General features: G+C 37.9%; 1 protein-coding gene across 4 annotated transcripts in view; it reads right to left on the reverse strand.

Annotated features, from left to right (window-relative positions):
- The window catches only part of hlk (hulk), a 369,077-nt gene that overhangs the window by 104,784 nt on the left and 246,708 nt on the right, over window positions 1–17,585 (reverse strand). For all 4 annotated transcript variants that reach the window (XM_067136216.2, XM_068225214.1, XM_067136215.2 and 1 more), the window contains one exon: window positions 16,129–16,311. In XM_067136216.2, the coding sequence (XP_066992317.1) occupies window positions 16,129–16,311 (183 nt within the window). The remainder of the gene's footprint in view (window positions 1–16,128; window positions 16,312–17,585) is intronic.

Consider the following 17,585-nt stretch of genomic DNA (forward strand, 5'->3'; position numbering starts at 1 on the left):
TACTTCCATCTAAGCAACATTCTATTCCTCCTAGCACTTGCTCCTTACTATTTTGTTTCTTTCTTGCCTTGTATTTAACAGTGAACCCTCCCCACCCCAAGTTATCTCCGAACCCATTTGTATCCAAGTCTCCAATAGTGTTACAATATCAAAACTTTCAACCACCTTTATCACCTAAGTATTGTCCAACTCGTTGGCTGAATGGTGAAAGTAATTAAAGAAGGAGTTGAATTCTGTTTAAGAGGATATTTATATCTCAGAAGCTGAAGATGTTACAGACGTGAAAGTTGGTATTTTGAATCTCCTTTAAAAATAAAAAAAACCCCAGATATTTTTGTTTTCAGAAAGTTCACTTAAAGGGAGAGGGGTGTAAAAAGGAAAAGGAAAAAAGAATTCTTTTTATGGGGATTCTTATAGTCTATCTCAAAAACTGAAAAGTTACGACTTGGAGATAGATATTAGGAATCTCCTTTAAAAATAAACATTTATTTTTTCAATTTGAGAGAAGACTGTTTCTCATATGTACAGTTCTATGTTGCATGATCATCTTAGCCCCAAAAGGCAACAACACAAACGTGGTTTACAGAGAGTTTCCGGGGTAAATGAAACTCAATTTGTCGGTGAATATTTACACTTTAGGGATTTTCAGATAATGTCTTAGTACAGTACCGAGGAACGATCACTTTCATTATTTAACGAAATTCACACGAGCAAAGCCGCGGGTAACTGCTAGTTAACTCATAGAAATGTTTCTGTACTTATCTAAGCTGCTAATCAATCGTCCATTACCTTAAGCAACTGTTCCAGACTGCAGTTGTGGCCTTGCCCACTCTTGATAGCTAAGCAGAGGGGTGATAGGAAAGTTCTGTGGGCAATGAAGTCTGTTCTGTAGTGAGGGAAGGGGAAGTAGGAGAGTGTTGTGGACCGTGATTCTGTCCATTGAAGAGGGGAGGAGAATGTTGCTTCTCCATGTTATAATGTATTTTTGTGTATTAGGGAGTAAATGCAAATTAATGATTATGATGAAATGAACTAATTGAATTGAATTAAGGAGTATCTTAAGGGATCTGCGCTGAGATGGCCTTCACTTAAACCGCAGTGGTACGTATCAGTTAGGAAATTTGTTTAGAAGGGTTAGAGGGAGGTATATTCAGGGAAACAGGGTGGTCTAGGCAGCAGTGATAAGGGTACAGGGATCTGGAAGTCAAGTAGGGATGTCATTAAAATGTGTGTGGAGTGTGTATCATAGAGATAGGATAGGAATGGTAGAAGGGGGAATATTAATTCTGGTGAAAGAAGAATTTGTGAAAAAGTTAAAGATGACAAACATGAAATTCTAGGTGTAAGACTCATCTCTAAAGATAATAGGCAACTTGAACAGACCAGAAAAGGGTAGCGCTGACACTGATTCAGAATATATATATATAAATGAATGTGTGTATGTATGTGTGTGTAAATGACACATCTACTCTTAAACCACTGGAGTTTTTTCAATCAAATTTTGAACAATTATTATTTGCTATCTGGAGACGAGCACTGTGGGGATAAGCCATCTCTAGCCCTCTTAGGCGAGGGGGTTTTGGGGGGCAAGTATAAAAATAATAGAAAAGAGTGTTGAATTCATAGTTTTCGGGGTCACTGAGGTGAATAGTGACACTTCGAATTTTTTAAAAGTCAAATTTTGGCAGTGGGGGGCAAGGAGGCAGTGAGATTTAAAAATCATTGAAAATAGTGTCGAATCCCTAGTGTTTGGGGTAGCTGAGATGAATAGTAACACTCCAAATTTTTTAAAGTCAAAGTTCAGTGGGGGGCGATGGGGCAGTGAGATATAAAAATCTATCTATCTATATCTATTCTATGCTATTCTATATATATATATATATATATATAAACACGTATGTATGTGTGTAAATGACACATCTCCTTCTAAACCACTGGAGTAATTTCAATCAAATTTTGAACACTTATAATTTGTTACCTGGAGATGAGCACTGTGGGGATAAGCCATCTCTAGCCCCCTTAGCAGTGGGGGGTCAGGAGGGTTAGGTATAAAAGTAATCAAAAATAGTGTTGAATCCATAGTTTTCAGGATCGCTGAAGTGAATAGTGACACTCCAAAATTTTTATAAGCCCAAGTTCAGCCCCTTTGTGTGTGTGGGGGGGGGGGGGGGGCGAAGGGGAGTGAGTTATAAAAATAATCAAAAGTAGTGTCAAATAAATCTATAGTTTTTGGTGTCGCTGTGATGAATGGTAACACTCAGAACTTTTAAAAGACAAAGTTCAGCCCCCTTTGTGGTGGTGGGGGGGGGAGGGGGGCATTGGGCGAGGTGGGAGTGAGATATATAAATAGTCAAATATAGTATCAAATCCATAGTGTTCAGGATTGCTGAGGTGAATAGTAACACTCTGAATTTTTTAAAGCCAATGTTGAGCCCTCTTTGCGGTGGGGGGCAAGGTGGGAGTGAGATATAAAAATAGTCAAAAATAGTGTTGATTCCATAGTTTTAGGGTTGCCGAGATGAATAGTAACACGCCAAACTTTTTAAAGACAAAGTTCAGCCCCCTTTGTGGTGGCGGGGGGGGGGGGGGGGGGGGGAGGTGGGAATGAGATATATAAATAATCAAAAATAGTATCAAATCCATAGTGTTCGGGATTGCTGAGATGAATAGTAACACTCCGGATTTTTTAAAGTCAATGTTGAGCCCTCTTTGCGGTGGGGGGGGGGGGGGGGGGCGAGGTGGGAATGAGATATAAAAATAATCGAAAATAGTATCAAATCCATAGTTTTTGGGGTCGCAGAGATGAATAGTGACACTCTAGAATTCTGAAATGTCCAAGTTCAGCCTCCTTTTGGGAAGGGGGCGAAGGGGGAGTGAGATACAAGAAAATCAAAAATAGTGTCGAATCCATAGTTTTTGGAGTCATTTAGATGAATAGTAACACTGCAGAATTTTTTAAATTCCAAGTTCTGCCCCATTTTGGGTGGGAGGTGAGGGACGAGTGAGATAAAAAAGTAATTGAAAATAGTGTTGAATCCATAGTTTTCGTAGTCTCTGAGATGAATAGTAACACTCCAGATCTTTTATCAAGTTCAAGTTCAGCTCTCTTTTGGGTGGGGGTGAAGGAGGAGTGAGGTATAAACATAAAAAGTAGTCAAAAATAGTATGGAATCCATAGCTTTTGGGGTCGCTGACAAGAACAATACCACTCTGGATTTTTAAGTCCAAGTTTTGCCCGCTTTTTGGTGGGGAGCAAGGGGGAAGTGAGATATAAAAGTTCACACCCCTTTGGTATAGAAGGAGAGAAAGAGTGAGAAAATAAAATGACCCAAATGTTGGAGATTATGGATGTATGCGTGTATTTTCCAGCATAGCTGTCAACTAAATTTGGTACAAATATTTCTTACTATCTGTGAAAAATGTTGTTGGGGCAAGACACCCCTGGAACCTCCAAGGAAGGAGCTGAAATATAAATAGAGCTGAAAACGACCAATATTAGTGTCGAATCCATAGTTTTGAGGATACTGGACCGATTTAAACCAAGCTTGTTACAAATGACTTACTATCAGAAGATTAACCGCGTAGGGGTAAGACATCGCTGGCACCATTATTGGCTGGGAGTGAGGGGTGAGAAAAAGAGTAATCGAAAATAGTGTGGAATCCATAGTTTTTGGGCTCGCTGCGATGGTAGTGACACACCGGATGTTTTAAAGTCCAAGTTCAGCCTCTTTTGGCATCGTGGGTGAGTAAAGGTAAAAAAGAATATTTCCAAAATGGGTGAGTAAAGGTAAAAAAGAATATTTCCAAAATGACTGAGATAATGAACGTATGTTTATGTTCCAGCATAGCTCTCTATCAATATTGATACAAGTATGACTTACTATCTGGAAAAAATAATGTGGTGAAATGTAAATATAATAAAAAAACAACCAATATTTGAGTCGAATGCACAGTTTTCGGGGTTTCTGAGATGAAATGTGACACTCTGGATGCCGTTTAAGACAAAGTTCAGTCCCACTCTGCAGAGGGGGTGAGAACGAGTGAAGAAAAGAAAATGTCCACAGTGACCGAATTTACGGACACATGTGTATATGTTCTAGCATACCTCTCAACCATACCTGGTACATATATATGAATTACCTGAAGAAATTACTACAGGGGCACGATTCAGCTAGAACCGCTAGCGGCGGTGTTGAATTATAAAAAAAATAGGGAAAGAGCGGTGAAATATTAAAATAATAAACAACGACAAATATTAATGTACAGTCCATAGTTTTCAGGGTTCCTCAGGTGAATAATGACACTCCAGATGTCTTTGAAGTCCATGTTCAGTTGCCATCAGCATGTGGATGAGAAGGGGAGAGAAGGAAAATATAAAAAATTATGGAAATTATGCATGTATGTATGATTCTTCCAGCAAAGAACTCATACAGTGTTGATACACATATGACTTTCTATCAGAAAAAAATACTGTTGAAGGAAAACACCCCTAACACTCCTAGGACAGGATGTGAAATATAAAATAAATAAAAATGACTGACATCAAAGTTGAATCCATTGTTTACCAGGTTGCTGAGTTGAACTGTGACATTTTGGATGCTGGTTAAGTCATACTTCAGCCGAAATCAGAATGGAGTTTGAGAAGGGGTGAAAAATAATGTAAAAATAACCAAGATTATGGATGTATGTGGGTATGTTCCAGAAGAGCTCTCAATGAAAGTGCATACACATATGACTTACTATCTGAAAAATATACTGTTGGTGGGAAAATACTCCTAGCACTCCTAGGAATGGGGGGGTAAAATATAGGAATAAACAAAAACGACTGATATTAATGTCGAATCCATTTTTACGAGGTCGCTGAGTTGAACTGACACTCTGGATGCTGTTTAACCCTCTTGGAGCCAAGAGCCGATCTGGTCGGCCGCTCCCCATCAGCTGGAAGAGGCCAGAGCTCCGCCTCCACTCTATTACTGTAAAGTGCCAGGCCGTTTTCAGTGGAAATACATGTATTTTAAAATTCGCGTATATCTACCGCTGTATAGCAAATACCGGCATGAAATTTTGTACATATCGACTACGTAGAATAAGAAACTGGTTTGGAGTGATATAAAGAGTCAAAGACGTTTTATTGTTGATTTATAGTTGTCAAAAACGTTTATTTTTAGGAAGAGAAAAATATTTTCGCACTTTCTCTCTCAATATCTACTTTGAGAAAATAATTTACGATACAAAAGAATATACATAATTATGTATAATGTATTTCTAAATAAAATTCTATAGAATAACTAATTTAAACGAGAAAAATAAAAACGTAAAAAATAAAAAATTGAACATATGTCACTAGTAAAAACAAGACAATTTACTCACCGATAAAATTTGCATATGTGTATCGATGTTTGGCAAATACTGACAACAAATTTTCTACGTGCGGACAACACAGTATTAAAATAATTCTGAAATATTAAATAAGTAAAAAATAGTAGTTGATATTATAGTTTTTTGTTTTCAGAAAAAGAATTTCTCGTTTTTTCTGTTGCAGTATACATTAGAAAAATAATTTTACATTACAACAGAATTTACGAAATTAAGAAATGTATGGCATTAAAGCCGTGATTTGCTTTGACCTACTAAGCCACCGCTGCTCATTTCGGTACCTGCAGTTTACGAGGTGAATCATGGTCAGTGAAACGGATCCTCTCAGTAATTATTCTTGGTTTTCCAGACCAGGATTGCCCTCTCACCCTCAGATATATCCTCAATTGCAATCACTTAGGGTCACGTAGATTGAGTGGACCTCGAACCAACCCTCAGGACCAGGCGAGAATTCTTGGCCTGGGCGGGAATCGAACACATGACCTCCGGGTGAGAGGCAGGCACACTACACTTGGCCCGCGGAGACCGGCATTTACGTAATGATAGAGGACTATATGTGACTATAAGGTTTAGCATAGAGTAAGTGAAAAGTAAATTGAAGTACGATATGGACGGAGAATCAGGCGGTAGGGCATGTTTAGGTCCAAGAACTTCCTTGAAGGAGACAGGAGGTTGAGGAATGTTGTTGGGTTCATTGGGACAAATTTCCACAAAATGTTCTCCAGAGACATCATCATCATTTTCGTTATCACTAGTTTCATCTCCCACCATATTCAGAGTAGCTTTAATGCTGTTAGACACAATTAAACGTCTCTTCTTTAGCTGCGGTGATTCCGCAGACGTGTCCGGTGTAATTTCGTCGCTACTCTGTGAACTAAATTCCCTATCACTATCCGATAAATCATCCGCATTAACTTCGCACTGTTCCAAATACTGCATTAATTTATTGTCATCAATACCTGCTGAAAAAATATCACGTGAACGACATGCCATTTTCCTGTCACAAATCCACTCACTGCAAGGAGCAATCTCTTACTGACCGGTTAGCGGTATTTGTAAACACAGGAAACGACTCATGTGAAAGGTATAACACCCTCTTAGAACTGCCAAAGCAAGGCCAGGCACACAATAAAGTGTTACAGGTTGTAACAAAAGTATGCACGTCACTATAGGTTGCCTCAAAATTACGTATACCACAGAATTTTAAGCCGGCCGATGTAATCGGCTCTGGCAACTTCCGACTGGATTCTTAACGGCCGACCAGATCGGCTCTGGCAATTTAAAGGCCGGGTGCTCGCACTACGGCCTGGCACCAAGAGAGTTAAGTCCTACTTCAGCCACAATCAAGTTGTAGGTTGAGAAGGGATGAAAATGAATGTAAAAATGACCGAGATTGTGGATGTATGTGAGTATGTTCCAGAATAGCTCTCAACAAACCTTGGTATACATATGACCATCAGGAGAAAAAGAAGACCTGTGCAGATGGAATATACCAACCCCCGCTAAGGTTGGGGAATGGGAGGGGATGACATGTAAAAAATAATGGAAAAATGATTTTTCAAGGTGTCAAGACTTGCTTGGCTTTAGTCTTTACTGGTGATGAAGTGTGCCTCGATTCCATCTATTGTTATTTTGATTCAGGGGTTTCAAATGTGATCCAAATCTCATCCCCTGTCACTATCTGGCTTAGAAAATCATCCCCATCTTTGCTCTAATGTGTCAAAAAGTCAAGTGCACTGCCTCGACGCTGTTGTTTTTTGTTGCTCTGTACGATTGTCTGGCTCCCAACAAGAAAATAGTTTTCAAAATTCTACTTTTTCAGAAACAATTTCATGAAGAAGTGATCTTGAAATTTGCAGAAAGTGCATAGAACGATCAGATAGTGCAAACCTATGGTTTTCCTAATGTGTTCTTCAACTGCACAAACCTAGTCTTCATTAACCCACTTTCTTTGCCATCATGCACTTGATCACATCTTTCATTGAACTGTGGGATCTATCTCCTTAACACTGAATCACTCATCGCATTTTTCTCGTACACCTTGCAAATCTGTCGATGAATGACAAATCTAATCTCACACACAGTGGGATTTTCAATGAACTTCGCCATTCCAACCAAGCCTATAAAGTATAAACAACAGACAGCAATTTCAAAATGTCATCATCTCCTCCTTGACTAAAAGCAACTACAACAGATGTGCCAAACTGCAATGGCAGTGACGCCGGGGCAATGGATAAAAGCAGAACTTACTTTCTGGATGTGTCACTCATTATGGTATGTGTTATATCTCTGCTGAGTGTAATACATCACAGTGCCATTCATGCCAACTTTTTGTACGTCCTGTATTCATGATTTTTATGTCAAGCTCCATGAGTAAATGGTTACCGTGCTGGCCTTTGGACTAGAGGTCCCAGGTTTGATTCCCGCCCAGACTGGGGATTTTAACCTTCATTGGTTAATTCTGATGGCTCAGAGGCTGGGTGTGTGTGCCATCTTCATCATCAGAAGTCATCACAGGTAAGGCCCCATCCTCACAGACGTGCAGGTCGCCTATACAGCGTCAACTCACAAGACATGCACCAGGCCTCTTTGGAGGCAGATTATTATTATTATTATTATTATTATTATTATTATTATTATTATTATTATTATTATTATTATTATTATTATTATTATTATTATTATTATTATTATTATTATTATTATTATTATAGTACTGGAAGTACACGCACTCTGTACATTTAAATTAAGCGCCTTTTAGAAGGCCATCTGCAACTTTTACTTTAAACTATGTGGTAGAAGAAGTTTGAACGTTTTTCGACAAAGGTCTCTACTGTCAATCTAGGTGCTCCCTCTGATGAGAAGATGGACAATTAAATTTGGTAAAATTGAATTGTTTGTTAATTGCTTTTGGTGTTCTGAAGTTATCAAGAGTTCTATCTTTTCCCGCCAACTTAATATTGTAGCCAATAGGGAATTTTGTACAGTTATTTAATTCACCAATGAGAAAATTTTGATATTTATTTGATTGTCCAATGGAAATTGGGGGTGTGTCGAGGCTCCAACCCAGAGAAATCTGGAATCTTCCTCTCCACTATAAAAGCTGGGACATTTCGGGCCATGTTGTCTTTTGATTGCTCCAGTCAAGAGGTTTAGAATGTGTTTGTAGTGGAGGCAGGGGAAGGGCTGCCTCATCCATCTCCAGGAGGTCCACCAGCTCAAGGTAATGGCAGACTCCATGTAATCATGTAATAGTCTCTGAAAGATAGCTCGAGGGAAAGGTTTCAAATTCTTTTGTAATGTAACTTCTATTTCTCAATGTAAATTCTCAAACAAGTCTAAAGAACTTAATGTAACTTAAGGAATAGAGTAGGAACTCTTTTGTATTTCCCTTCAACTTGGCATTGAGGTGACTATGATTTTGTAACTTTTAAAATCTATCTTGTAACTTTAAAAAAAATTTCTTTCATCTAGTCACCTCCTTAGTATAGGCTTAGCCTCTGTAATGTTGGGCCATAAGCCCACATAGGGTTTTAAGTATTTTGCATGTGAATTTCAAGGAGTGCCTGAGTTTGCCTATTAACATTTTGATTTTTGGCCAGTAACTTTACCCTTTTCTTTTCTAACTAAGGCCAGGCAGAATGGGCACCTGTTTTTCATTCTATTTTCCTATGTAATTTTGACTGTTGAGCAAATATTGGTTTTTGTTAAATTTCGGTTGTGGCTTTAATACGTATGGAACTTGTAATGTTGGGGAATAGTCTCCTAAATTGTGTGGAGCAAAGATGTTCTTTTTCTACTATTGTAAATTCTGGAATTTAGTCTCCTAGAGAAGTTGTTGAATGGAACAGTGATTGCTCTTGTTACATTTGCAAAGTGGGAGCTTTAAGCTCAGTCCGTAAAACTGTTGTCGTATGATTATCCTAGACTTTTCTAATATTGCTGCTCAAGCTCTCAAGCTAAAATTTTGTACCTGATTTTTGGTTATGGTTTAACCATGTATAAAATTTGAAAAGGAACAAAAAATCTAAGAAAGAGATATAATCGCAAATTTCAAAGTTTTAAATTACTATTTAATTTGTGGAAGCAGCAATTGAGGTATGTGGGAAAACAAAAGCAAAGTTTAAGGAAAAGGAGACATGGTGATGGACAGACAAAATTAAAAAAAATAAAGGAAAGGAACTAGGTGAAGAAAAATGGATAAGGAAAAGCATAAAACGTATCAGAGCGATGAGAATACGATAGAAAGGTTACATGTGGAATACAAAAGATTGAAACTACAAGTAAAGAGGAGTATCAAGGAAGAAAAGGAGAAATGTTGGGGAGAGTTTACCAACAAAACTGAGTAAGATAGTCAAGGAAATCAGAAACTATTATACAGAGTAATAAAATTGAAAAGAATAAATCAAGAAAAAATCAAGGCATTAGAGAGGGAAGATGGATCCATAGTACATGACGAAAAAGATCTTCAAAAGGTGATGGCAAAGTATTTTGAAAAACTTTACAATGAGGATGACTGCTTGCAGGAAGAAAGAGATAAAAAAAGGAAATAATACATGGAGAAAAAGAACATGGCTGGAACTTGAAAGGGCAGTGAAAGCAATGACCAAAGGTCAAGCAAGTGGAAAAGACGAATTCAATGCTGATATGATTAAGGCAGCAGGAAGCATTGGACTACAGTGGCTATACAGAGTCCTCAATGCCATATGGAAGGATGAAAGGATACCTGAAGATTGGCAGCAAGGAAGCATCGTACCACTGTTCAAAAAAGGAAATAGGAAGAAATGTGAAAATTATAGAGGTAAAACTCTATTATCACACGGGCTAAAAATAATGGAGAAAGTCATAGACAAAAGACTGAGGTATATAATAGAAACACAGTTAGAAGAAGAACAATATGGCTTTAGACCGAAGAGATCAACAATAGACTTGATATTTATGGTACGAACGATAATGGAAAAACACCTGGAAAGGAACAATTAAATCATCTTTGTATTTGGATTTGGAAAAAGCTTATGATACAGTTAAGAGAAAACATGTAAGGGAATGCCTACTGAAAAGGAATGTACTTCAAAATCATTAATTAACAAGATAAAAATGTTGTATCATGAGAGTAAAAGCAGTGTACAAGTGGAAGTGGTGATTCTGAAACATTTTATACAAAAAAAGTCTCAAGCAAGGAAGTGCACTGTCACCATTATTGTTTATTATATTGATGGATGAAATCATAAAACGTGTAAAACAGAGTATCAGTAGTGATGAAGTGATTGCTTTGGTAAGATATTTGCAGATGATGAACTGTCGTCATGCACTGTGGAAAAGAGAAAAAGAGAAGCCAATTGAACATAGATGGAGAACGGTTAGAGAATGTAGAACTGTTTACATATCTGGGTAGCATTATAAATGGAAGTAATGAAATCAATCCTGAAATTAATAGCAGACTAGGTAAAGGTACAATGTTTTATCATCAAGTCAGAGAGCTTTTATGGGATGACAAAGTACCCAAGAGAATGAAATTAACATTATATAAACAGTATTTCATACCAATTGTAACATAGGACTAGAAACGCTGGTAACTAATAACAAGAGACAAGATAGTAAGATCCAAGCAGTAGAAATGAAATTTTTAAGAACATCGGTTAAAAAGACAAGAAGAGAGAGAATTCAAAACATAAAAATCAGAGGAAGAGCTAAATATAGAACCGTTAGTACAGAAGATATGGAAAGCAACACTGAGATGGTTCGGACATGTAAAAAGAATAGGAAATGAACGGGTAGCAAGAAGGGAATTGAAAAGAGAAGTTAAGGGAAAGAGACCAGTTGGAAGACCGAGAAGGAGGTGGATGGATCAGATTTGGAAGGACATTAGAAAGGCTGGATTGGATGTGGCAGAAGTAATGGAGCAGGAAAAGTGGAAGGACAGAAAGGAGTGGAGGAGGCTTGTTAACCACACCTGGGCAACTGGAGTGGGACATTGATGATGATGATGAATCTTTTATCTATCCACCGATTAATACCCACACCTTCTTACACCTCTGGCCACCACAGTATCCCTGTAACAATTATTATTATTATTATTATTATTATTATTATTATTATTATTATTATTATTATTATTATTATTATTATTATTATTCATACACTTCTCCACAGGAAATATGGGTAGTAATGGGGCACGGGATGCACCAAGTGCCTTACATAATTCAATTATTTGTACATTATAATACAAATGTTGATGTACAGGTATATACAAAACTGTAGATCACGGGATCTTCATTCTTGTGAGAGGAACGATTGCACAATGTTGCATGTTGACAGGAGGACAGAATGATGCATAATTTTGTAGTTGTTCGGTGGAAGACCCAGTTCTCGCAGACTCTTATGAAGTGTGTGTGGAATGAGGCCGTTGACTGACAGAATCACAGGAACTATTCGTACCAGTTTCATCTTCCAGATCCTCTTTATCTCTTCTGCAAGTTCTTTGTACTTGGAGATTTTTTCACTGTACTTCCTGTCAATGTTGGTGTCATTGGGGATAGCGATGTCAATAATGAAAGTCGTCCCAGTTTTCTTGTTTACCAGTATGATGTCTGGCCTGTTATGGTTGACTGTTTTGTCTGTCACTACAGCAGTGTCCCAATAAAACTTAATCGACTCGTTCTCCAGGAATGGTGTTGGATGGTACTTGTAATAAGGGATACGCTCCTGAATTAATTGGATTTCCTGAGCAAGTGCCTGGTGTATGATTCCCGAGACATGATTGTGTCGTCTCGTGTATTCTACAGGGGCAAGAACTGGGCAGCCCGCAGTGATATGGTCGATGGTCTCAAGATGAACGGAGCATCGCCTGCATTTGTCGGAGAGTACGCTGGTGTCTTTGATGATGTACTTTTTGTAATTGTTTGTAGCTATTACTTGGTCTTGTATAGCAACTGCAAATCCCCCTGTCTCCCCAAATAAGCGCCCACTTTGTAAGCACATACACGACGCATTCTTGTCTATGCTCTGTTGGTTTAAATTGCTGTAGTATTTTCCGTGGAGGGTCTTCTCTCGCCATGTCATTTCTTTCTCCTGCAGGGATACTTGGTGATTTGTATGTAGGTCAGAGGCATTGTAAGGATACAGAACAGTGTACTTGTCAGCAAGTACTACAGCTTTATGGAGAAGGCTGATTTCTTGCTTTTTATGGACATATCTCCGTAGGTTCTTTATCTGATTCAGGAGCATGACTTGAAGATCCAGTACTCCTCGGCCTCCCGATTTTCGTGGGAGAGTGACCCTTTTCATGCATGAATTGGGATGATGTAATCTATAGGTGGTGAGCAAAGTTCTCGTTTTTCTTTGTATGCTGTCTATTTCTGTAGTGGACCATTTCAGAATTCCAAATGAATAAACAAGGGTTGGAATAGCGTACGTGTTTATTGCTTTAATTTTGTTATTGGCATTTAGGTAGCTGCGCAAAATCTGATGCAACCTCGATGTATATTTATCAGTGAGTTCCTGTTTGATTTTCTTGTGCTCCAGAGTTGTATTCTGAGCAAATCCAAGGTACTTGTATGTCTCTGTTTGTGTCATTCCCTCAATTAAAGATCGTATGGAGCTCATATGGTTGGGAGTTTGTGTACCAACCACGTTCAATTGTTAGCAGCTTGCATTTCTTTACTCCCAACGTCATTCCCACATCAGATGAGTAAGAGTCTATTATATTCAGCAGGGCGTTCATTTGTGTTTCGTTGTGGGCATACACTTTCAGATCATCCATATAAAACAAATTATTCTGTGTTTCCCATTGTTATATTTAATATCAAATCCGAAACCAGTAGCTTTTAGAAGATTGGCTAGGGGATTCATTGCAAGGCAAAACCACAGAGGACTTAATGAATCTCCTTGAAATATACCACGTTCAATTTTAATTGTGTCGGACATGATGCATTTATTTTCTGTCTTAGTGCAGAGCATTGTCTTCCAATTGTTCATAGTAACTTCAAGAAAATGAATTATGGCAGGACTGATCTTGTACAAATGAAGTACTTCTTTTAACCATGAGTGGGGAACTGAGTCAAATGCTTTCTGATAATCTATATATGCTGTGTACAGGTTCCTTTGTGAGTGTATTGCCTATTGTGTTACAACGGAGTCTATGATTATCTGTTCTTTGCACCCTAGTGATGACTTTTTGCATCCTTTCTGCTCCTCAGTCAAAATGTTATGGTTGCTGATATTTTTATACATTTCTTCTGTGAGTATGGATGTAAAAAGTTTGTAGATCGTTTGTAGACAAGTTATTGGTCTGTAAGCTGATGGATCTTTAGCATTTCCACCTTCCTTAGGTAGGAGGTATGTAATTCCTGATGTAAGAAATTCAGGACACTCTTCAGGATGATGCATGAGATAAGTGAATTGTTGGGCTATTTTCTTGTGGACGCAAGTGAAATGTTTATACCAAAAATTTTGTATTTTGTCTGTACCTGGTGCTTTCCAACTTTGAGTTCGCCTGACAGCATTACTCACATGGCTTTCTTCTATGGTATCAAAACTCATTTCTGCATAACCATTGTTGTTTTTCTCTTCCTTAATCCATGTTTTGTTTGTATTGTGGACTGTGTTGGTACACCAAATACGTTTCCAAAAGTCTTCCGTGTCCTGTGTACTTGGAGGTTCTTCTGCCTTAGTTTGCCGATTTTGCTTGAGCGTTCTGTAGAATTGGCCCTCATTCTTGGAGAAAAAGTTGTTTTGAATTTTCCTAGCTCGAGACTCTTTGTACCTCCTGAGCCTTGCTGCTTTTGCACACAACTTTTGTTTTTGGGTGTCAATGTATTCTTTGACCTTTTCTCTGTGCTTGGGTTCATTTGTGTGGGTGTTGATTTTCCTGAACACATTCCTCAAGTTTCTGTTAGTTTTCGTTTTCGTTTTGTTACAGAGGTATGTGGAAAGTTGACCAATGGTTTTTCTTAGCTCTTGGATATCACTTTGTAATCGACGTTGCCATGGTGGAATGTATTCTGAATCTACATTCTTACAAGAGCTTCTGGAGATGGGTATTAGATTTTGGTTGTTCATCCTAACCACAGTTACTCCTGCGCAATAAACGAGGCTGTTTGTTTCCTCTATGCTACTGGATTCTTCTATACACTGCTGTAGGATGTTATTTACAGTACTTAAAAGGTTTTTGCTCATTGGTGTTCCTCGAATTTTGGACAGTTTTGGTCTATAGTTCACTTTGAGACCCACGAACTCTGCCATCGCCTCTTTAAACATGTCTTCAGCACGACGTGCTTCATCAGCACCTGAGAAATCACCAGTTTCTCTTATTTCCACAGATTTGTCTCCCTGTGGTTCTTTACTTCCAGAATCATCCTGACGAATTTGAGGCATTGAGATGGAGTTGCCTTTACTGCTTGGCCTCGTAGCTAGAATTTTAGCAGCTTCTTCCTTAAGGTTTTGAATTATTGTGGCAGGAAGTCTGTTGTTGGTTACTATTGCACGCCTTTGGTCTGCAACTCTTTGTTCTGTGACAAAGGAGTACTGGGGGAGTTTGTCCTGTGCATATCTTTCCTGTATGTTGTAAGGTCTTTCTCTAAGTTAGTAGTTATAAAGTAGGAGCGCATTATGAATTTATTCATATCATCTGTCCATTTCAAGCGCTGCCTCGGTTTACCTGCCTTGGTGGTCAGCTGAACTTCTGAAACATCTTCGGCAGGAGGAGTAGGTAGCTGTTGAGTTCTCCTAGCTGAATTGTCAGCTGTAGAATTTTCGGGTGACCCGACATGTTCCCGCCTGATCAGCATCATGTCACCGGTGGCTTGCCTGCTGTCACACTCAGCACCAGCTCCAAGTGTGTCCCGACGACCCTTGGGTAGCGTCCTTTTCCGAGGCTCATTTCTATTATTCATTTCCTCCATCAATGATGGGTTGCATTTTACTGTATACCTACTGCCAGGATTTTAATGAGGTCGCCCCTAACATGGGGTACAGACGCCTTTCACAGCCGCCTCTAACATGAGGTACCGACGCTGCTAGATGGTTTGTGTTCAGTAAGTTAATCCGCCCTCTCTGCCATTGGGATATATTATTATATTATTATTATTATTATTATTATTATTATTATTATTATTATTATTATTATTATTATTATTATTATTATCATTATTATTATTATTATTATTATTATTATTATTATTATTATTATTATTATTATATGACCTTTATGATGGTGGTATCTATTCATAATAAATATGTGTTGAAACAGAACTAGACAGCATCTTGATAGTAAACTATCTCTATTTCTCTATTTATGATATCATTTGCATTCTATTTTTTGACACAGATAAAACATATTTTCAACCGATATAATTGATAGGTGGAAAAAAGGGCTTGAGGCACTTGACAATTTACTACTCATCAACATTTGAAGATTCTAATGACATGCGAGAAAATTATATTTAGAGCTGGCCATCCACTAAAAATAGAGTGATATTTCTCTCTAGTTTCTCAGAAATTTAGAGTATTGAAACTTTTTTTTTTTTGAGTGTTGTGAGGTGGGTAGTCTTCCAATGAAAATGATATGCAATTTAAACTAAATCTGTTTCTGGCACAGAAAAAGCATAAACTTCAGCTGAGCAATCATCTGGAATGTACATTCATTTATAAACATGCATAACTCAGAGTTTAATCTCAGGAATTGTTTCATATATGATTTGCACCATTAAATAAATATACTTACTTATTATCAAGTTACTGAGTTACGCTTACCATTGTACATGATTGGAACACCAGTTTCATAATAAACTAAAGCTGGAAAACTGAAGATGCCAATATCAGCTGCTAATTTAGCATCCTTGGACTTAACAAACTGGATTCCTTCCTTGTCTGTGTCATCATCAATAGTCTCCAACTCTTCAAGGACGGCAGGACAAGACTCACACTTATCGTCATCTGTAAAGCAAAATATGTTTTCATTATTTTGATAATAGTCTGAGTGTTAAATATATATGTATTTACAGAGTTGCATGGCACTCATAATCAGTGGTGTCAACTTATATGTGCTCATAGGGCCTGAACACACCTAGTAATTTGCCATGTATATCTGTTTTTTAAAAGCAGCTAAGTTAATCAGCCCGTCAACACTTTTCATAGCATTTAAGGATTTACCCCCAGTGATCAGTGGTTCAAGGACAATATCAAAATATGAAGCCAATGAAATGACATGCTTGTTGCTATTCAGTTAGTTTTGAGGCCCAAAGTTGAAACTGAATAAAGGTGATGATGATGATGATTGTTGTTTAAAGGGGCCTAACATCTAGGTCATCGGCCCCAACTGAATAAAGGAAGGTTTATTTAAGATTGAAAAATATCACTGTAAAAATTCATAAGATATACTGTCTTGTGGTTTAACAAAATTGTTGCCCTGTTAGAGTTAAAACTCACCAAGCAGGAAACACTAAAACTCTGAACCAACTCAAAAATGTGACTTTTAACTCCACATGATTATGCATTAATAGGTGTGAAAAACATGAGAGAACATATATGAAAACCTTTTTCACAGGGGCTAATAAAATAACAGTGCACTGAAAGGTGTGAAAAACACCAAACAAATATGAAAACATGTGCATGGGGGCCAATAAAAATATTGAAGTATTATTGCAGATCACACTCTTTATAAAACAAATGTTAGTAGAAGCCTTTTATTTCAGAGCAGTGGGTTATTAAACATTATTTTCTGGTAACACTTTTACACAATGAATTGGAGGTTACACTCGACCGTGTGTGACCAGGAGGAATGACTTTGGCCACCATTTTGAATAAACTTTGACCAATTCGCTTGATCGAGTCAAAACTCAAAGGTGCGAGTTCAACATGCGCGACCTCTGCACGCTTTATGATGCGATCGTCAGTCAACTTCCTGACAGATTTTAATTTTGCCTTCATCAGTAAGGAATTTCACAACTTCTTTTTATATCCATAACTAGGCTATCTTAAGACAAATATGCACCATGCTAGTCAATTTCACACGATGATGTTCCTAATCCAGATATAGGTTGCCATATCACGTGACAAACATTCGCTACACTTCACTGTACCACTCAACACAAAATAAATTTCTGACATCTGAGTGGAATATGAAATACAAGGACAAATAGGCTCACTGTGTTATTCAGCAATCTCCATGCTAACCGGCAAGCAAAACTGAACATTCCTGAGGCTAATGG

This window comes from Anabrus simplex, chromosome 1 (assembly GCF_040414725.1).
Source record: "Anabrus simplex isolate iqAnaSimp1 chromosome 1, ASM4041472v1, whole genome shotgun sequence".
Lineage (NCBI taxonomy): Eukaryota > Metazoa > Arthropoda > Insecta > Orthoptera > Tettigoniidae > Anabrus > Anabrus simplex.